The sequence below is a fragment of the Anoplopoma fimbria genome, chromosome 4 (assembly GCF_027596085.1).
Source record: "Anoplopoma fimbria isolate UVic2021 breed Golden Eagle Sablefish chromosome 4, Afim_UVic_2022, whole genome shotgun sequence".
Lineage (NCBI taxonomy): Eukaryota > Metazoa > Chordata > Actinopteri > Perciformes > Anoplopomatidae > Anoplopoma > Anoplopoma fimbria.
Genome location: NC_072452.1, coordinates 24,651,084 through 24,673,758, shown reverse-complemented (window position 1 = coordinate 24,673,758; position 22,675 = coordinate 24,651,084). Strand labels below are relative to the sequence as shown.

General features: G+C 37.6%; 1 protein-coding gene across 1 annotated transcript in view; it reads left to right on the top strand.

Annotated features, from left to right (window-relative positions):
* htr4 (5-hydroxytryptamine receptor 4) overlaps positions 1-3,784 on the top strand; it is a 76,479-nt gene extending 72,695 nt beyond the window's left edge. Inside the window, exon 6 of the mRNA XM_054597892.1 lies at positions 3,651-3,784. Within this exon, the coding sequence (XP_054453867.1) occupies positions 3,651-3,738 (88 nt within the window). The 3' untranslated portion in view covers positions 3,739-3,784. The remainder of the gene's footprint in view (positions 1-3,650) is intronic.
* Positions 3,785-22,675: the final 18,891 nt, after the last annotated feature.

Sequence of the window (22,675 nt, the reverse complement as noted above, 5' to 3'; positions counted from 1 at the left end):
GTGAAATGAAAGTAAAACGGTTAATTATGATAAGGCTGTAAAAATCCATTTGTGATAATAAACAATAACTGCTAGAATATAACTGGGCGCTATTTTCGTTTACATCTCTGTGTAAAAGAATGGAGAACAGAAATCCCTCCAGGTGGACATTTAATACTGAAATCTTCTTATTTGAGAAGGTATTAACCTGTAATTTAACCTTGGCAAAGCTTTCTGTCTTACTTTGTTTTTTAAAGAATGAAAATCTCCTTCGGACAGCGAGGACAAGTTCTCTTCACTGTATCAGCACCGTGTTCATTAGCAGAGGTTAATTCTCAGGTTAATCCAGTGGAGTCAGAGCACTGTAAGGTTTTTATCCTCAGCGCTGAGAAAGTTTAGGGGTGAAATACTGGAACATGAGACTGTTTATTATATCACTCACTACTAGTGTTATCCACCTCATATTCAATGTGTGTAGAATATCCAGGATCAGAGGTCAGACTGTGGCGTTTAATCTCACACAACAATGATTATTTTTTGTTATCGAGTCCTCATTAATTCCACAGAAACTAGCACCACCTTCCCGTGTGTTTAGCTTCTTCATCCTATACTTCTAGATGATATCAATGTTCTACAGCGATTTAAAATCCATCTCTACTTAAAATGTCTGGTGCAGTTCATGTGTGATGTCTTTAAACCTTATAAAAGCAGGTTATTACATGTGACAAAACTGAATAAAATCATTTTTAAATACATTATAAATCCCAAAGTCACTCTTCAAGTCTTTAACTGAGTAAAGAAATGATGGGAAATATTTGTCAGTTCATAGCTTTTCATAAGTGAGGAGGTTGAGGGTCGATTGGTGAGTCAAACAAAGACAAGACTTTCTCCCAGGAGACCACTGTTTGTGTGCTGCGTGAAACCAAAACACAACGTTGACTTATTTTAATTTATGTCCGTTACTTGAATATTTTAACAAAAGTAAATATCTTTTTATGCAAAAAACCAAACTTAACCAAGAAGTTTTGTTGCATTTCTGCAATGTAATTTAGTTGTATAAAACTTCATTTTGGAGGAGACAGAGTTTTAACATTGGCTTCCTTTTTTTTGCGTTCAGTTTCTTGGAGAATGAAACCCAGATGGCAAACAACAAGCAAAATGTAAACTGATATTTATCAGCTTTCATAGTGTGATAGACAGTGTTTGTACTTTGCCAACTAGAATACATATTTAATGTTAAATTACACCAAATTAATCTTCATTGAGAACTCTTTTCCATTCTTCCTTCAGACGTCAGGGTCTGACATGCAGCAGTCAACGTCTTGCTCAAGGGCACTTTACAAAGATGAATGTTTGCCACATTGCTGCCCAAAATATGCATAAATGTTTAGTCTGCTGGTGATCCGGGCCGTCTGTCGCTCTCTCCCCTGGCCTCATTAAACAGATCTCCATCCTGTCTCCGGCTCTGCCAGTTGGCCTGTTGGCTCAGCTGTGTACAAACAAAACCTCGAGTAAACACAGAATGAACGTGACCACATGTCCCTCGCAAAAATATTCATTTGATCCAAGTATGAAAATGACAAAACAAATGCCCCAAATGAGCACGCACTTACAGTTTGACGTTTCCTGTACGTTATTATAAATGTTTCTGAATATCACATCAGATTTCACTGTGTTCTTAACTTGCTTTCATGTTAAGAGTTTGTGCTTTTTAATGAGGCTTTTTTTGTTTTCAGGCTTTCATCCTTTCACCTAATTTAGGGATTATTATGGAGGAGAAATAGAGCTTTACACTTCCATCTGGTTTACTTTATATGACATATCATTTAAATGTATCTTTATATGAAGATACAGGCTGGTTACATGTACCAGAAAATGTTTATATAGTTTTGAATCATCATTTCATGTTCATCTATGTACACTGAATATTGATGCAGCTCTAACATAAAAACTCAGAACAAAAGTTCAGGGTTGGTTTATTGTTTAATATTGATATTTCATAGCACAACCAGGATTTATTAAGCAATTTAATGATGATAATAAGGTGTAAATGAATTATTTGTGTCAAACAACATCCACCTCTGCTTGTGCTGGCGATAATTTTAAAAAGACATTATGAAAAAACACCTAAAAAACAGGGACATTTATAATTAAAAGCATTCTGTTAATGTTGAAATTTAAGTTATGCATTTTGTGAAAACCATGACAACAGAACAAAAATATCAGCTTTTAAGAAAAAAACACAGCCGAGGTTGTATAGACATTATATTTTTCAGATTGTAAACACTAAATCTCAGAAATGCTTGGAGGAAGTTTCTTCAAATGTGGCACAAATGTCCACCTGGACTCAGGGATGAACTGAAAGGTCAAAGGTGACTGTGACCACACACAACACATTTTTTTAGGGCTCCGTGCTTTAAGGACGGCTGAAGACATTATGTTTTCAGGTTGTCCGTCAGTCCACATGTACAAAACGTACAAAAACACCTGCATGAAATTTCTTTAGATTTGGCATCCTTGGCCCGGATTTAAGGATGAACTGACTAGATTTTAGGTGATCAAACTTCAAAAAGGTCCTTAAAAATCACAGCAATAATTAGCAGATGACAGCATGAAAGTTGATGCTTTTTGATGTTGCTGAGATTTTTTTTGCCATATCCCCTTTCCTAGAAACACCATTTGCTGTGTTGTAAAATCACTTCACAGATGGGAGCATCATTTATAGCATCATTTCAGTGTTGTGAAGCATCAAGCTCTTTAGTTTTGAAACCGTGACGATTAATGCAGCAAAGCACCAATACGTGAGCTTCAAAGACCATATCTCACCACTTCATCAGAAAATGTTTGATTAGCTAGACTGGGATTTACTTAATGCAAGATCAATAGAAATAGTCATCAATAACTCCCCCCTGCTCTCCTGCGACATCTTTGTTTCCACCGAGGAGCAAAGGCGGCATCAACGTCACACTCCCAGAACCGCAGAGAGACCAGCTGAGGAGTTTAACGCCGCAATGTGGCATCAATTTTGGGTTTCCGCTCTGTCGAGGATCCGCAGCCCGTTTCCTTCTGAAAAGCCCCTAAATGTTCGAGGCTGTCTGGAAGGTGAATTTCACGGCCAGTTTGGCAGCAGGAAGTGTCCTCGGTCAGGGTGTTTGTGTAAACAGCTCGTAATGGTTTTAGCCCGTGGTGAGGCCTCTGTGGTGCCCACACATACACAGAATGTACCTAATCATTAGCTGTACATATCCCCAACACACACACACACACACATGCATACGTGGATACTTGCATTCTTCTCATTCAATGCTGCGAAGTCGATATTGCTGTTTACAAATGAGACCCATTATGGCTGCCAAATGAGTTTCTGTTGACTTTGCTGAATGTGCACTTTGACTTTATCGTGTAAAACTTTTGGTGTTTTTTCTTTGGAGGTTCATTTGGCCAAAACACTATTTGTCTAAAACATGACATTTCAATAGTTTTATTACAGCAACTGGTTCTTACTGTGCAAAAATCAAGACAAAATTGTCTGCAGTATTAATAAGATAGATGCAACCATAGCATCATAATTGACCACTGTCAGTATTCATATAAATTGTCTTTTTTTAAATGTGTCCTTAGAGCTGCAACTAACAATTATTTTCATGCAACTTTTTGTCCTTTTTTCTCAGGTATTCTGTCCTTCAGAACGGGAACCACACGGAGCAGAAGAAGAAGTCTCTGCACACCGTCACAGAGTCCCACGAGTCCTGCTTGTGACCCACGACGACTCCTCAGTCACATCTCTAATGACCTCGGCTCTCACACCGCCGCCTCAGGGGGCCACGGAAAACACACCGCAGCCCTCAACAGCTGATATCAGATGCTACAAATCCAGCAGATCTCCTAAAAAAAAAAACAGAGTCCCGGTGGGACTTCAGGGATCCAGGCGAGGAATGTGACTTTTTAAAGTTCAGTTGAAACTCATCCTGTGGGCTTTTAAAGGTTGGGGAGGGGGATCTATTGGACTGGAACTAAACCAGTTCTCTGTCTTTCTGATGCCGTTTCTGTCTGCGGGGCCCGAGCTGTCCCAGTCCAACTGAATCAGAGCCAGAACGCGACTGCGAACCCACCAGCAGGTCAACGCTGGTAGCGATCTGTGAAGCTCTGCTTGTCTCGTGGAGGAACCGGCAGCTTTGCTGGAATGTGTAGGATAATTTCACAGCGCGAGACGTGATTAATGACTGACTGGGAGTCGTGGAGGTGAATTATGTTGCCAAAGCTATTTTGATATTACATACAGAGGTCTTATTTGTGATTATTATATGATGCTCCCTGTTGTTTTCTTTCCGGTACAAAGTCAGAAAGATTGACAATAGATTTGAGAAGGTTGTTCCTTGGAGAATGAACATAATAAGATGGCAGAAATGAGCTTTTCAAACAAATTAAATTCATAAAAAGAGGAAGATTATAGAAGAATATTTATTTTGCTAAACATCACATGTTTGTTTTTTTTAGCCTTGACACAGAGCTTAAGAACCTGTCCGTCTCACAGGTGGAAGTTTTCCCGGCTTTGCAAAATCCTCACTAAGCTGAAAAAGGAAAATGTGTTTGCAAGGCTGCGTTAAATCCCAACCTAAACTGTCAAAGTGCATTATTACAGAGGCTGCTAGCTCACGCTCCGTGTTCCTCACTCCACGAGGCTCCGTCTGCAGGAAAAGTTAGAGGATCAAAACACAAAAAAGCTTCTCATGAATGATTCAACGTTGTGAAGATGTCTGAGCGCGATAATTACGAGCGTTTGTGATGAGTGTCCATGGCGATGCATGTTTTCAAAGAAGTGTGACTGTGAGTGTGTGTGTACATGTCCTGATGTGTGACGGTCGCATGTATGAAACTCTTTTCCCATCATCCCACGCACGCTGTGTTGCTCCCGCTTTCATCTGGACACGCCATTTATTCCCTCCGTCTCTGCCAACCTCCAAGGCCACTTCAAAGAATGGACCGGAAATGTTTCCATTTGATCATCTCATGGACATGGAGAACACTAAAGCCAACTCTTTAGCTTTACCCATAATGCATCCTTCTCCTTTTCTTTATTGAACTCAGTTGCATTTGTCTGTTTTCAGTGATCAAACTCTAATAAACCAACATTAAGCTTCCTGCCCGAGCACTAAACAGCAGTAAGACGCAGCATCTAGAACCAGATATATTTCTCAGCAGTTGGAGGAGACCTAAGCAGATCTAAAAGCAGAGTCATCAGATCATCAGGTGGACAAACACAACTTAAGATTCATGAAAACGTTTCTTTGTGTCTGCTGGATGTGCAAATACACTACTGATGGCTAAACATGAGAAATACCAAACTTCAAAAACTTATGACATATGTCAGGGCTGTGTGTCTGTCCGCTTACTGTGGAGTGTTTCTCCAATCAATACAGCTTCAGAGATCGGGTAATGGAAAGGTTGTTTAAAACCCAACAAAATGTTGCTACCCAACACTCTACGGATTGTATGCACAAATATGCAGAAATGTTTGCTGTTCAGTGAAGACCATGCATCTCGAAATTCTGTGAATTTCAGTTTATAGATAACAGATTCTTCTTTATGGGTGCAGATTTCAATAAATTTAAAAAAATCTTTAAAAACTATTGGATTATTTCACTGGTGCGTTGTTATTGAGTATATAACTAGGGAAGGTAATAAAACACTTTATTGTTATATTTGTTGAAATTCTCTTTGGCAATCAATAGACAAAATGCTCTGAGTCCATTTATTTCATTATGTAGAGAGGGTCTTGGAGGGAAGCCTGGATGTCCGAGCTGTCAGTGTTGGCTACTTTCTCACTTGATTTAATTACTTTTTTTATCTACTGCTGCTAGCTGCTTTCATTGTTAATCATCAGCCGCTGGGCTGGGTGTTAGTAGTTGGGCAGTTTCAAAATCTGGCTTACTCTTGCAGGTTTCTCCAATGTTGCCAACCTCGGCTTTAAAGCAAAGCTGTTATTCATTTTTTAAATCACACAGTTATCACACAGAGGACAGCAATGAAATATAGTCATTGTGTCTTCCAGAGCCAAAGCGGGCACAGCAACAGAGGTGAACCTTCCAAAAAGAGTTGAATAGGAACAAACAGAGCCCTCTCTAATCAGTTAATCGGTCGAAAGCACAGTTGAGCACTGAGTCACTGGCATGGAGACTAAAACAAAAAAGCACTGGGCATATTGAGGTAATTACAAGTCCCTGCAGAGACGAGCCCATTGATCCAATTTAGAAAGTCACAGTTTAGAGGAAATATCCAATCTGAGACTTCAAATACGACACCAGCTCTCATGTAACTCCAGATACATAAATATTAGCATCACACATCCAAGACCAGCCAAAGAAAGATCGAGAGGAGGGTCAGCTTCTGCAGTCAGACCATCAGACATGATTCATAGTTCAGTTTGCTTCAGTTCTTTACCATCATCTGCCAGTCAGAAGACATGAGTTTATGAGACTAGCAAGTCAAACTTAATGACATTTCAATGCTACATAAGAGCTCAAAATCTATATTTTGTAATATAAACATGTATTTATTTTTGTTATTTTTAAGGGGCCGTGTACAATTTTCAACATAAATGTCGGCAATGCCAGTTTATGTATTGTACAAGCGTTTATTTTCATCAGCAGGAAGCTGTTCATCTTGCTGAAGTGTCCTTGAGCAACACATGAACATTCATGAGTTTTTGAGAGACACTCATCCAAAATCTGTCTTTGGAGTATCATTCACCTCCTGAAGGCTTCAACTGCGATGAGATGTTTGTAGTTTCATTAATCAGCTTGATTATTCGGCTACGATTGACTGAAAGTTTTTAAAATGTCCACATAAAGGTCTCAAGCATCTGCACTATAATCCAGCTCTTTGCTCCAAAATGTCCTCATAACTAAAAAAATTTAGATTTTTTGCCAATGACTCCCAGATTAACATATATGACCTTTCTATTCAATGTTATGAAAGAGAATTACTTGGTTAGGTTTCAGAAAAAAACATGGTCTGGAATAAATTAAGTACGTCTGTTATGTACGTAAGTAGCCAATGTGACATGGATTTAGAATGTTGGTGTCACGCGGGACACGAACAACGACCTCCTGGGTGAAAGTCACGTTTTTTCTTTGACCCATCCATCCAGCTTGAACTTCCCCGTGTGGACTTTGTGGTCATGATTGCTACGGCCACTAGAGGTCGCAGCAAAAAAACAAACTATTACAAAATATGGGTCTAATAAGCTGCTTGCTGTGACAACCTGAATGGCTCGGTATGATCAGAATGATCCAAAGTATCCAGAGTTAGTTCTTTGCAAAATGTGGTGTCGGGATGTTGCTCAACAACAGAAAGGTGGAGTGTTTTGAGATGTATCTGTGGGTGTTTTGATACAGTTTCCTGCTATGAGAATTGGAATCCAGACTTCAGCCTGTCTGAAGAAGGGAAACGCTCTTTAAACAGACTGCTTTTGAAGCATACAAGTGGTGCGTTTGATACTCCAAGTAATAATTTTGGATGCAGAATCATTTTCAATCTCTCTGGGATTCAGTGTTTTCCTCAAAGACACTCCAGGCTCTGGTGACCCGACATCCCACCAAGTAACGGGCTGGTGTTTTATCAGGGGGAGGTCAAAACAGATGTCTACGGATATTCTGTTTTTATACAAGTTGATTCGGAATAAATTTAATTAAATGTCATCTTACGATCCAAACGGTCTTCACTTCATCATGGTGTTGACATTAGACATTCCAAGCATGGAAAACAGTAAGCTCTCAAATGTCAAAATCATTCCCGTTCTGCCCATATTCCATTGCAATATGAAATATATCCAGTTCAGATGATTATCTTCAACTTGATGCTGTTTGAGGAGACTAAACTAAAGCTGGTTTTTCAGTTGTGTCAGTGCAACAATTTTGCTTAGTGTGACAGTGTGACAGTGAATATAGGTCATTAAAAAATCATGCAAACTTGAAGTCTTCTTTCTCAATTTACATATGTATACAAATAATTCGTGAAAATTAAAAAATTCTTGTATAAAAGTCAATTATTTCAAGTGCTAATTTAAGATGCTTTATCTCTGTGACATTCTTGGAAAAGCTGCTTTTGCATTCTGCCGTTGACTCGTGAAAAACTCGAGAAAAAATCCTCTACATGTTGTAATGTTAGTGGCCGCCTTAGTTTTGTAGGCAGTACAAATACATTTTTCAACATCAAACAGCAGACAGATAATTTCAAATGCTCTCTACTCTCCGATCAACAAGTATAAGCATTTCTTTGTTTTTGATTGACTGTAATTAAAGCACAGGCCCTTTTTTGTGATTTGAGGAAGGATCAATTTAGTATAGTTATGATATTTTTTATGAAGTTATGAGGGCAAATAGAGTTTTTTAATTTGTCGGTTCATTGAATATTATTTATTTTCCTTTATATATCCAATGTTTTAAGATAATTAAGTTCTAGATGATCTATTTTAATATTAAACTGTGCAAATTATGCATAAGAACCAGTTACCAATTGATATGTTCCCCCTAATTCATCCATATTCATCTTGAAACTTTTCCCATTACGGAGGAAACGTTTTAAAGTTTGTTTGAAATCTGTCATAGCACTTATTTTTTCCTGGATAATAAAAATGCTTTTTCATATTAAATTACAAAAGCTAAAACTTGTTTACTTATATCAGTTAACTGTGAAACTTGTAGATAAAAATATTGAATAGTAATTTCTCATTTCACTCCGGCTTTCATTGGTTAACTTGCAGTCTGCTTCACTAAAAGTGTCCTAATATATGTTTTGCTCCCAGAATAAATTTGCGTTAACGTCCTGATGATTTTGGATGTCCAACATTGTAGAAATGGAGATTAAAATCAGTGAGCAACGAGAGAAAGAATCATGAATTATTTATAAATTCAAATATTTTTACATGTTTGATTCTTCCTCCACAGCAATTTACTCTAAAACCACCATCACAGGGCCTTTATTTGGTCAACTTTTCTTCAGAGTTTTGTATTCTAGTAGCATTAACTGCACATGCTGATGGTGTAGTTTCCTTGTGTCCTTCACTCTGTCCTTCATTAACATGACCTCCGTCTGCAGAGTGAAGCCACAGCCTCCATAAACAAAGACTGCAGAATATAAATTAAATAAAACTCAGTTCCACAGAGACGTTTTCAGTCCTATGAGGTTGCAAATTCAGCCTTTTTTTTAATAAGCAATCAAAATTCATGTTTTCAGCATCTTTAAACCCACAAACATCTTTTCAAACAAACATCTGTTTGTTGTTTTTCCATAAGTATAAAAGGAGACAGACTTTGGGGCTTGAGTGTCATGCATTTTTTTTGTTTTTCCTATATTCTGCCCATTTTTTCTTCCTCGCTTTGCTGTTCAATAGCCACCCACTTCCACGGCTGCAGTTTCCATGACATCTGTGTACGCTGAATGCCAGGCAGTGTGTATGTCCATTCTTGTGTGGAGATGTTTTTTCGTGTGTGTGTGTGTGTGTGTGTGTGTGTGTGTGTGTGTGTGTGTGTGTGTGTGTGTGTGTGTGTGTGTGTGTGTGTGTGTGTGTGTGTGTGTGTGTGTGTGTGTGTGTGTGTGAGTGTGTGTGTGCCTGTGTGGGAAGCTCCTCAACTGGTCTAAAATTAGGAAAGTCAAGCGCGCACACCATGATGAATTTAATGAGCCAAAATGGAAGACATTTTTGGAGATGTACCAAACACATCACCAGATACAAAAACATCATCCAGAGCTCGAGTTATGAATGATCGGAGAGATTCAAAGGGGTCATGTAGCTTTTTAAAACCAAGTGAGACCGAGAGAAGCCAGAAGAAAAACCCACCCCCTGCCGTAAATGGAAATACTTTCAAGTTAAAAATCTATATTTTTTTCTTCACTACTTCAAAAACACAGCCAGAGCATCCGTCCACCTGTGAAGAATCCATCGCCAGTCCTCAAACCCCTCGGTTCATTAGCTTTATGCCTGTTTATACCTGTTGCTTTATGTTGCTCTCCAGCGGGAATCAATGCACAAAGTTGGAGTGAGCTCAGAGTGCCGGAGGTGAGCTGTGGTCAACTGGAAGAGTTCTCTGGATCTCATTTATTTATTCAAAGCAGAAGGAGGGTTTGGAGCCAAAAACGCAGCACTGCCACTAATACAGACCATCTAAATACAACATTAAAGTTCTCTTTCAGTAGGTTGCATTGTTGGAGGAATCAGGAGGGTGGAAGCTCGGTTTGAATTCCATTAAAAATCCATTCTGTTTCTTTTGACCTTGAGCAGAATCTGTAGCCTTTTGAAAGCCTTTTGCCTCCTAAATATCCCAGAATCATAATATAGTGTGTCTGTTCAATTCATCTCCATCTTTTTTTTTTGGAAACTGTTCCTGTAGTTGATGGTTTAATATTTCTGCAAAAACAAAACCAGTAAACAAGGGTTTATGGTTTTATTCATTTTTGCACATGTGCGACTTTTTTCAAATGCTGGATTATAGACTTCATGTCACCACGCAGGTAATATTTGGTACGGAAGTTCTCAGCACAGTCTCTTTGCCTTTTTTATTTGCTAAATGAAAAAGCCTGTCATGTTTTTAATATCTTACCTGCCTTCTTCTTCAATGTCCGTTGCAGAACGTCTCAGATGCAGCCACTGTCTAAATCTTACTTTATTACATATTTGAAGCAGTACTTCTAACTGAGAGGCTCTTGCTTGGATTAACAAGATACAGGACTAGTTTGAAACCTTATTTTTAAAGATAGAAGTATATAAATATAAATGTGCAGCAGGATTTTGACAGTGGCTGCCGTTTGTGCAACTTCCTGCGTTGTATTCCATGTCATTCCTGCTCTGTATCCCCTCCATCTCTTTTTTTAATTTATTCATTTATGTTTTGAAGCTTACAGCATGAATGTGTATATAAAGAAGAAAAAAAAAATACTCCCACAAACTGTCCAAAGGAGACACACAAAAAAAAAAACTTTTATAAAACTCTTCAGTATTTATTTTGACAGAACAAAATGGGTATTTTCATGTATGAAAAGAACATAAAAAAGCTTCTCTTTCAGGGAGCTGAAATGTGTTTGACTTTTTTCTGTTGCTATGTGACAGTTCTGATAAAGGCTAATTAAAGATTAAAGAGATGTTGCTAATCCTGGTGTTGACTTTCTTTGTGTCGTCGGTAGCAGTGAAAGCGTCATTAGAAACGCTCACACTTAATCCGCGCTCTCTCTTTCTGCCTGCTTCCTGTTTTGTAAGTGAAACACTGAAGGCACTCAGGAAGATTAAGAAAAGAAATACTCTTAAAGATAAAGCACATTACAGGGCTTCTTCTTAGCAGAGATACTCAGTCTCAGATTTGTCTCACTCTTTGTGTTAATCACTCACATGTCAAATTATCATTTTTATAATTTTCTTTTTTTTTTGATATTGCTCTCTGTGGACTTGGTGAGAAGAAATCTCATGCTTAGGGCTTTTTTTTTTAATTGTATTGATTTTTGATTGAGAGTATTTATATATATTTTTTCAGTCAACCTTTACATTAATTATTTAAATTAAATTTACAATTTTATTAAATGAAATATAGAAAGCAGAAACATTTGTGAAGAAAAAAGTAAATGTTTAGCATTTTTGCTGAAAATACCTATATCAAAGTAACTTGGAAAAATTATCTTGGCAAAACTTTTTTTTACCTGTTTTTAAGTCATAAACAAACGAGAGAAAAACCATTTAGATCAGATTGGAAATGGATCCCCACAATATACTTGTGGGACAACGTTTATTGCATGTTTTGAGTCTTCCATCCGTTTATCTGCATGTTTTAGAGGTATTGTCCTGAGGTGTGCAGTGGTTTGAAAGAGAAAAGTTTCTTCCTCCCTCTAGCCATTGGGTAATAATCATAGTGGAATAAAAATCTGAATTATTGGCTTTCCTGCAGTTTTATATGGAAGACAGAAAAAATAGGCTTAGTGCATGCACGGAAATAGGCTTTCGATCCACAGTTATGGCTCATAAATGAGAGCTGAAGACTGAGCTGTCACATGGCTGGTGTAAACAGTGCAGCAGTTAAAATGGAAGCAGATTTATTCCTTAGATGAATAGTTGAAAATATGTGGCTGAATGCATCCTCTGAAAACAACTTGTAAAAACTCTAAAACCTGCTAGTGACACATACAGGCCGGCTGAAATGTTCCGTACAAATATATAGCAGATACAACAAACAACATAGTGATGTGTTTATTCCTGGAAGCCTCGGCAGTGTGTCATAGCAAGAACAGTTACGTTAAGGAGTAACAGTCAGGAGGTTATTCAAACTAAAAGGCTTCTTTTTTTAGGAAGCCTCATTGTGTTGGGAAGAAGATACAAAAATAGCTGGCTGCATGCCAAAAAAAGAAATACAGCAAGTGCCGTCTTGGATGCCCCTATGTAGTAGATGAAACATGATTATGTGCTCTGCTGTGGGCCAATGTGAAAGAAATGTAAAGAAGTGTTCTGTAGGGTGCCTTAAAATGGAGAAAACATGATATAGTTCCCTCCAGGGTGACCTTCCAGTGGAGAAAATTTGATGAAATGTCCTCCAAGTTGCCCTTCCAGTAGTGAAAACATGACAAAGTGCCCTCTACGGTGGCCTTTCAGTGGAGAAAATGAAAAGAGATGCCCGTCGTGTGGAGAAGACGTGATACAGTGCCCTCTAGGATGCCCTTTGGGTGGAGAAAACATGATTAAGTACCCTCCAGGGTGACCTTCCAGTGGAGAAAACATGATGAACATGCCTCTTTTAATTTTTTTTCGCCCCTGACCCGACTTCTTTGTTAGGTAAATTATCTTTAGATACTATATCCCTCGTATGCGTTTACACATATCCTCCCTTACTCTTGCTGTGACACATTAGACACTGTCCAAACTGCAGCAGTAAATGTGTTTCCTCAGTAGTTGGAGATTTTGCATAGGGGACTAAAGCGATGAAGTCTGGCTTAAGATAATCAAATGGGTCTTTTCGTTCCATTTCACTGGTGAAGTCATAAGTATTTGTGTTAAGTTATAGTTGATAGTTGCGTAATCCTTCAGTGTCTAGACATCTCGGATCAGTTGGCATTAGGAAAAGCCCCTGACAGAGTGTTGGATTGAATAAATGGATAAAGGACTTCAAGGCAGGGAAAAGAAAATAACTATTTTTTTTATGATAGAATATCTTCCGAATTTATTGGCTTGGCATTTGGCTGAACTTTGTGCGACTGCTTCCTGTTTTTCTGTTTTTTATTGACAGTTGAGGTGAAGCTGTAAATTGCTGGTCAGCAGGGATGCTCCAGAAGGAAACGGAGAAATCAAAATCTATTGGTTTCTGTGTTGAAAATGAGAAACAAACAAGTCAGAGAGCTGCAACACTGCGACCCACGCCAACGTATGTTCACACACACACACACACACAGATAAACATTCACGTAAACACATGCACATACTGTCATGAATAATAAAGCGCCAAACTTATAAACAATAAACACACATATATATATATTCCTCATTATTGGACTGGTAGTGACCTTGACTTTGAAGTTCAGCCTCACTTTGCTTCGGCAGCAGCTTTTGGATTCAGCTCAGTCGGGTTCTATTAATCTCCACAGACTGTAATTTCTGCAGAGCGTCGATAGAAAAACCTGCATGATGGATCTCCTCGGTGAAACACACGTCATCAAGGGCAGTACTTTTTTCTTTCTTTTGGTATTTTGCTGTGTTTTGGAATAAATATGCTGACAAGTGTGAGGTTTCACTTATTGCATGTTTGAAGAGTTTCAACCTCTGACAGATTATAGTCGTTATGGATTTTAAGGTTTAGAAGACAAACATTACTGACCCGTTTTCTCTGCTGTATTGCAATGAAGTTATTCAAAAAATAGATAAAAACAGGCTGTTTAAATGGTAGGAGGATGTCAGTTGTTGCAATTTTTAAAAGTGTGTTGTCATTGCATGTTTCAGGATGAAACATCTGGACATCTTCTCACTTTAACGAGTTACTGAAATCCATCTGGTCAGGTGAGTTTGCCTCATATGACGTGGAGAGTCGTCTCCGAGCAGATTCCTCTCATTCTGAGGCCATAAGGTTGAGTAACGGGTACTTGGCGTTGGGGCCTATGGTACTTTAATAGGGCCTTGCTTGTTCACTATATTTAATATATAATTACATCATGCTTTGCCTCAGAAATAAGACTGATGCAACATGCATGAAGTACAATTTTACATGTATCATGTAAATCACCCGCTAAAGAAATGTCTGATTTAAGAGTTGGCTGCTGAGAAGAAGCAGCATGGATGCTGCAAAAAGGATGATGTGATCTAATAGTATTGTGATTTTTTAAAAATATTATATTGGTGGAGGCTTCAAATAAGCCCAGCGGGCTGTCTGCCTCTTCCTGCACTGTAATATCATTTATCAATGTTAGGTTTTTTATGTTTCTCAATTGTGCAAATAAACTAAACTAAAACTAAATAAAGTACGAAGTTGATTTATTTCCCAAAATTAAACTTGGAATTAAATTTTAACTCACCAGGTAGGCACTGGAAAAAATGTATATTTATATATCTTGCTCTATTTCTTGTATTTTCTTTTGTCAAGAAGCATTTCTGTATTCCTCATTAAAAAGAGGAGAGACAGCGACATAACCAGCAAAAGCAAGATCAACAGAGAAGATGTCGAGACTTAGAGACACGGGCAGACGGAGATGGTGAAGTTAGCGCAGCAGCCAGCCCACACATCGAGTCAATTCAATTAGGAAGAAAAAATCCTTCCTGACGAGAGCTTAATGTGGTTACAGATGGAGGACAGCTCTCTGACTGCTCCTCGTCTGTGGCAGCGACAGACTGTCAAGGGAACAGACACCACGCTAATAAATCATGATACAGCTTGAAGTCAAGCCACAGCGTGTATCTTTCACACTGATCGGAACATCCTACATGAGGGATTTCAGAACTCAAATTGGCATTATCGGTTTGAATGATGTGCCAATGTCAGAATCCCTGAAACCTTTACCTCCGTTTGACCTTAAAAGTGTCTTTTTTCAAATTTGTGCCTTAAAGCTTTCAGGAGATTTTCCCTTCAAATCTGATCTGCATAGTGACAAATGCAGCAGAAACCAGTTTGTATTAGTTGATTAAAGAAAAAGTCCTTTAATCAATCTCCACCTGTTTAAATCCAATAACTGACACTGACCCTGTAAAGGCTACCAAAATGTGTTCAAGTGTTTAGGAGCAGGTGTCTTTGTTTGTTTTCACTCATGAGAACTGTCGGTCGATTGCGTGTCAAGCATTCATGGCAACACTTGTTCCTCATCCACACACCACATGCTATCTTTGTTATTATGGAGAGCCACCTGCAAGACACAGAACAACATGCATGAGGAGGCGGTTTGCTCTATTTGACAAAACTGCCCCTCTGAGATGACTCATACTAATGCAGACTTTGACATAAAGCTACTACAAGGAACTTTTATTTTTACCGTCCTGTCTTTTCAGACCCTGTTGTTCCACACCTGTCCAGCAGCTGTCACTAGAGAGCTATCCCCTGAAAATCCACCTGATCCTCACAGTTTGCAGTTTGTAATCACAGCCTTTTTGTTCCTATTTCAATATATGTATTTTGTATAAACCCTTGTTAACATCTTATTTTGAAAACCGGGCGTATACTCACACTTGAATCCCTCCTCTGACATCGCCAAGTCCATCACTGTCTGCTGGATTTTGAAACTTTTAAATGCATTTAGTATCGGCTGATTTGACCCAAACATTGTAGTTAATACGGAGAAAACGACCTTTTTCTTTCTAATGACAACAGGTTAATTATCTCCAGATCAACTCGTGATCTTGATATAACATTATTAAAAAAATAAATGTAAGTACTAACTGTTTTTATCCGTAGTTTACTGCAAGTTACCCTTTTGTCGTTCCTCACCTGTCCAGCAGGTGTCACTAGAGAGCTCCTATATCTTTGTGTTTGACCTGCTCCCTTCAGTCCCGTTGTGCTGTTGCTTGTTTGGACTGATCTCTTGTTGAAGAACCCCATTTGCTCTCCACTTGACCAAGTAAAGGCTGCTTTATCATCCATCGATTCATCTTCTTCTGTGTCTCTATTAAGGCCTCACTTATCAGCACTTAATCTCTGGTTTATTGTGAGACAAAAAGCCTTTTTTTTATTACCTTTATACACCTCCATGTTGACTTTAAACTGAGTGCTCTTGGTGCCAATGAGCTCCTCTTCTGGTGTTTATGGTGTTCAGTTTGTCCACATTTGGATACTGTTTCCCGTTCTCTGCATGCCTTTGAATTTAAACAACAGTTGAAAGTGTGATGTGACAGAAGAGCCATCCGGATACCTGACGGACAAAGTGTAATTTATTTTCAAGGAGATCTGAATATCCTCTGAGACACGGTTTCATCCTTCTTAAATAAACATCTGATGGAAACAGCCCCGGCAGCTTCCCGTGTGAGCTAAAAGCAGAGGCAATCTACATTCTCTGCTAGTCCATCAGACAGACTGTCAGCGGGCCATTATCCCTTCATCCACACAAAGCCTTTTCATTTCTAGCCCAAAGTGTTAAATGGATTTTCACTCAAAATGTCTATTTGCAAGAGTGTTGGGCGAGTATAAGTCTCTGTAAAACTTAATATCCAACTAATTGATTTACTAAATTCAAAACTGTAACCGCAGGAAATATATATATATATGAATACATACCAAAAGCAATGATTTTCTCACATGAAGACATATTTGAGATACATGAAATTTGTTTAGAAAAAGACTTACCAAAATTTGTATTGTATTAGTTTTCTAAAACTAAAGTATTCCCTTCTTCTCCGTTCCGTCTCATTCGTTGAAAGTGATTTTTTCTGTCCCCCTCAAAGTGAAAAGAAGAAATCAATTTGATTCAGACTCTCAGTTTCCTCTCAGATTGATTTCAGCGTAGGGAGTTGCCTCTCCAGCTCTCACAGCTCCACTTCAACCTCACCTTCCATTTCCCTCTGGGAATAGGTTCATGTCCAACATCGTCATTTTTCATTTTCTCAAAAAGGGAAAACAAGAACTCTCAAGCTGGGTCTGGTTGTGTTGTTGAAACTGTGGCTCTTTTCTCAAGAACAACAATTGTAAGGCATGTTTAACCCCAGCACACACACCACCAATCCAACATGTCAGAGAGCCTTGTGCTTGTGGAGGCCAGCTGATGCCTGCACTTTACTTTATATCTCCTGATGCAAGTACAGAAAGCCAAAACAGACAAAGTGCACCATTGAAAATGATTTGAGAGAATGTTTTTGACATTGTGGTGATGTTTTTGACTCAAGAGACTCCTCCCTTGTTGTCTTCTCTTACTTCTAATGTTCATTTCTTTGATATGTTTTCACTATAGCCCACTGACTCGTATTCTGGTTCCCTATTGCTTTCTTATTGTTATGTTCTCTGTATGTGTATCTATAAGTGTAGCCTTTTGCCCAGTGTGGGCTTGGATATACAGTATAGAAGAACCCCTGGAGTCCTTTTACTGTTGACAGAAGCTATTATTCTGTGTGCAAGAATATCTTGTTGGAACATAATAAAGAAGTAGATCCTATTGGACTCTATTGGCTCCAAAGGGATAAGACTTGTAGTAATGCTTTTAACATTGTAGAAATAGTAGGGTGGAATATAAACCCTGCTTCCCAACAGGATAAAAACATAATAAACAAAAACAAATTACCACTTGTTTTTTCTTTATTTCTTATAATTTCCGGCTGATGTTATCTTTTGTAACATGGCAGACGAAACATAAAAATAATGTTTTTGTCATAGCCTGCGTCAAAAAGGTTTTGGGTTTGATACACATACTTTGTTATAACTTAAGGTAAATGACCTTCCCACTTTTGACATTTCTCAAATTTATAATATGGATATTTTACACTCATCTATTTCTGTCACATGTAAAATGATCGATCTAATGGGTAAATATCAAATACATCATAGCAAGTGGAGAAATAGTAAACCCTCCTTTGTTTGGTTTATGAATGATTTCATAACTTGATTAAAATATGTACTCTAGTCAGACAACAGAAACATTTTGTGGGGAAATCTCTCATCTGATTTCTTATCATTTTGATTTATGCCCCTCATTTATGAAGTACTTGTTTTCTTCTACTTATCAATGCAAAGTGAATAATTAGAAATGGCTTTTTATTTATTTATCAATAAATATATTTTATATAAATCTCCAACAAATAATTATAATTTTAATTTATTTTGATAACGTTAATATTTTATAATAATATACATTAATAATGCATTTCTATGCAAGTTCATTATTTAAAAAAAGGTTGCAGCCTTCGAGGGATCTGATTGGACGAGCCCTGACCAATGGGCTTACCCAGAATGCCATCTGCTTTACGTGCAGTTTCAGTTACGCAACGTAACGTAACGTAACGTGACGTCACTTAGTCAAACTACGGAGGATGTTACGTAAAAGTTTAAAGAAAGTTTGACTGATGAGTTAAATAAATGGGTCAGTCATGTTATAATGAAACGTGAGCTTAATAAAAAACTTAAATCACCATGTAAATATGAAAAAAAAAACAAAAACGGAAGTACAGTTGCTTACGTAAGATTAAAAGAAACGTAGCGTTACGTAAGAATACGGAGTTTACGCCACTAACGTAAGTCAGACCCACATGTCGTAAATCAAGTGCAAATCTTCCACGTTGCTTTTCAAACGTAAAAACGTCAAATTAAAGCTCATTTTATTTCCTACAACAAAGTTAATGCTTTTGTGGGAATATGGTGATACTTTCTGACCTGAAACACATTTAGTTAATTATAGCACAGATGCATTAACATAAATGTGCCTGTAAACAATTGAAGGGAGCCAGCATGGGAATTAAATTTGGATATTAATGTTATTAATTACACTTTATGCATTGCCTGCTTTGTCATGCCAATGTGAATAAATTCCATTGCAATCATATGTTAATTCTGAACTGAATGTTTGGCATTAACAACAACAATAACTGAAATATAATATTTACAGACAGTTTTTTCTGTCTGTAAATATTATATTTCAGTTATTGTTGTTTTTCTACTGTTTTTATTGCTTATTTATAATACTTGGTTTTTTATTTTATTTTTATTTTTTTTAATCTTGTCTTTCTTTACTATGTCTCTTGTGTGCACTTTACTCTATGCTGCTGTAAGCCTGCAAATTTCCCCGCTGCGGGACTAATAAAGGATTATCTTATCTTATCTTATCTTGTGTTGATATTATCAAAGTCTTTAAATTTGAATGTGCTAATTAAAGATATCATCTGTTGTCCAACTCAGGTGGTGATTGGCTACTGTTGGATTGATTGAAGTAATGTTGTATACCTTTCTCCTTATACTATATATCATATCCCATTCTTAATTTTTTATATATCAATTATAATATATTATGTTAATATAATCTTATTTTTGCATCATATTCTAATTCATATTTATAGTACATTTGTATTTGAATTCAGACACACACTGTACTGTTCCACGACTTAATCAGTCATCATCGACTTGATGACTCTGCTATTAATCACACTACTGTCACTGCACGTTTATGTCTCAATATGTATTGTATAGATTTAATATTTTCAATAATTTTTCAATCACTGCACATTTTTCTTTAACACAACTTTTAATCTTTGGGCTTGGGAGTGATATCCCCCAAGTTATTCCAATATCTTATGTCATCAGATTCAAGACTCAAGTCTGAATCAAGCACTGCTCCTTCAGTCCAACGTCTGATCGAAGCTCACAGGATTACCAAAGGAGTGTCCTCACGACTGTGTCACATTTGAGCCATGCAAAGCTAGGTTGAATATTAAAAATCTTAACAAGACACTGTATTTGTTTTCTGTGATGCAATGTCTGCCATTTGACTAAAACCAAAAATCCTTTCTGTCCACAGGAATTGATACATAATGAATGGATTATGTCTGATGACTGCAAATCCAAGGAGAGACACAACATGAATGGTTTCGTGAGAGGTTTCCACCACGGCCTGCCTTGCAGAGACTTCAAAAACTTTTGGTATGTTTTATTTAATTTTTTTTATTTTGTAATGATAGAACGGAAACAACAGCAACTCACAAGATCAGTGAAAGAGTGCATTTTATTCCTGCCAAATGAAAACAACATGAATCCACAGCACCTCTAAACGGCAGAGAAAGCATCAGATAAAACCATGAAGTGGAATATAAAGTTCACAGTAAATCATCAGCATCTTTGGAAAATCATACATACTGGGTGCAGCCGGCTGTTTTGACATAAGGTTGTATGATAAGGATATACAGGAACTCTCTAAATCATTCAACCGCCTTCCGTTTCACTTAAAGGAGCTGTATATTATATTCTGAACATCAAGATAGCAGCAAAGAACTTTTTGCAATTAAAGATATAGTGGTGTAATGTCTATCTGAGCAGAGGATGAAGTCACTCTCCTTCTGTCTGTGTTGTCATCCCACTGTACCTTTCAAACTGTGGTGATGATGATGATGATGATGATGATGATGATGGTGATGATGACCATGCATCTCATCACAGAATATAGAAGAAGCCATTAGGTAGCAGTACAAATATTGGTCAAGTTGTAAAAAACACTAAATGTTGTCAAATACAAACCTGAAATCATACAAAACAAACAGATCTGCAAACTCTTCGAGTTCACTAGAGATGCAGATTGCAGTCATGCCTGACGGAGATCTTGGACAGAAACTCAGTGCTCACTTGTGTGGAAATTTGACTTATTCTTTTTATGTGGTGTAGAAATAAATAAAAAGGTCTCAAGTTTGTGCCTGAAGTGAGGAACAAGATACTTTACATACTTTTGCATATTCTATCTGTGTACTCTGTTATAATTGCATGGTTCTGGTCTTAACACTTATCTAGCTGGAAATAGATTTACTGAAACTTCAGAGTGAGTCATTTAAAGATCGACTGGAATACCTGGCTGACTCAACCATCAGCGCTAATTCACAGTGGATTGTTAAAAAAAGGAATGTGTTTATGAACTTTTTAAGTCTTTTTTTAGTTTTACTGTTCATCAGCTGCTGTTTGTGTGGAAAGTGTTTTTAATCATTAATCAGGTTAGATGTGGGGTTTTTTTTTTTATGTGTGGAGAGAAATGATTTTTCCAGACATTTTAATCACGACAGAAACTGGATTTTTTTAGCTGCTCTTAACACAAGAGACTGATTTCTTTTGTATGTGTGTTGGTTGAAGTTCAGTAATTATCCTAAATAATGATAGTCGGAATAGGTTTTCTTTTGAGAGTTTGTGGGCGGTGTGCATTTGTTTCTCTACATGTGTCTGTTTGCGAGCATTACAGATACAATAAATCACCATGATGTCTTTCCCCATCTGTTAAAAAGAAACAAACAAATTCCAACTCATTTGTTTTATATATATATATATATATATTTTTTTTTTTTCAACACACAAATAAATCACCTACTCCCCCTTATTTCTGTGATTCGTCATCAGACTGTCATTAGAAGCTTTCCCTGCCTTTGTCTCTGCCTGAATGTACGTGCACAGGCCTATTGTGAGTCCTTGCATTCCACTTGAACGAACAGTATTGATATTTTAGCAATTGATCAAGATTGCCTCACAATAGGCATACCACAAAAAACATTTCCTTGTATCACCCTGTTGAATAATTAGCAGTCAACAGGTGAAGTAAAAGTCAGACCTTCAGTAGAAGCAGAAAAGGTTTCTGTTCAAGATTAAACGTTTGTTCGCCTTTGTTGTTTAGGTTTTCCTGTCAACCAGGAGTTTGAGTTGAACAGTTTTATTGGCCCACAAATAGACTAGGATTTAGTTCTGTATTTAGTGGTCTCTGGATCCTGAGTATCTTAAGCTGTTTTGTATTGTTTTGTTTTCTTCTAACCTTTTAAGATCCAGGTTCCATTCACATTCATATACGTGACATTCCACCACTCCCAAACCACAGTGGAAACGTTTATTTTGCTGCATGTTTTTGGTTTGTAATGGATCAAATTGGTTAATTGGAAGTAACTCAAGGCTTGTAAATGTTATTAACATGGATTCCTTAAGTAGCTTGTTTATGTTGTGGAGTTTGGGTTACCTGATGTCCTTCCAGCGCAGAGGTTTTGGCAGTGGTGAGTCTAAACACATTGTGATTCATGTCTCTGTCTTTAGTTGAGCACATTAGAGGTAACCAGCTCTTTCTGTGGTGTTCATATAAGTCAATCCATGAAAAATCATCAGCACAGGAACTTCTTCCCGATCCCTTTTGGGTGTTTCTGCAGTGCTCTTTAAGATACCACATTAGAGACAGTATGTGTTTGATGTTTTACTTATGGAAGTTCAGCAACTACAAAATGCTAGGTAAGTAGAAAGTAAAAAGTTGCAATCTGCAAGATTTGTAAGCACACAACAAGCTGAGGGTAAGCACATCCAGAGAGGTGAGTAATCAGTGTTTGGAGCTTGAAGGATGAAGGGTGTCACCACTCAGCAGTAGGGCTTCCTCCGCTCGCTGCCAGCTCGGTTGTCTCGTTGGCAAATTTGCTTTTTGAAAGACTGTCTCGAACTGAGAGCACAGCAAACTCCAGTTGGAAGTGAAGTGCCTCCTACGCTCTAAATGTCAGGCTACTCTCCATTGTGATCCTTCAGCGTTTGTATTTATTTAAATGCCCCTTTCT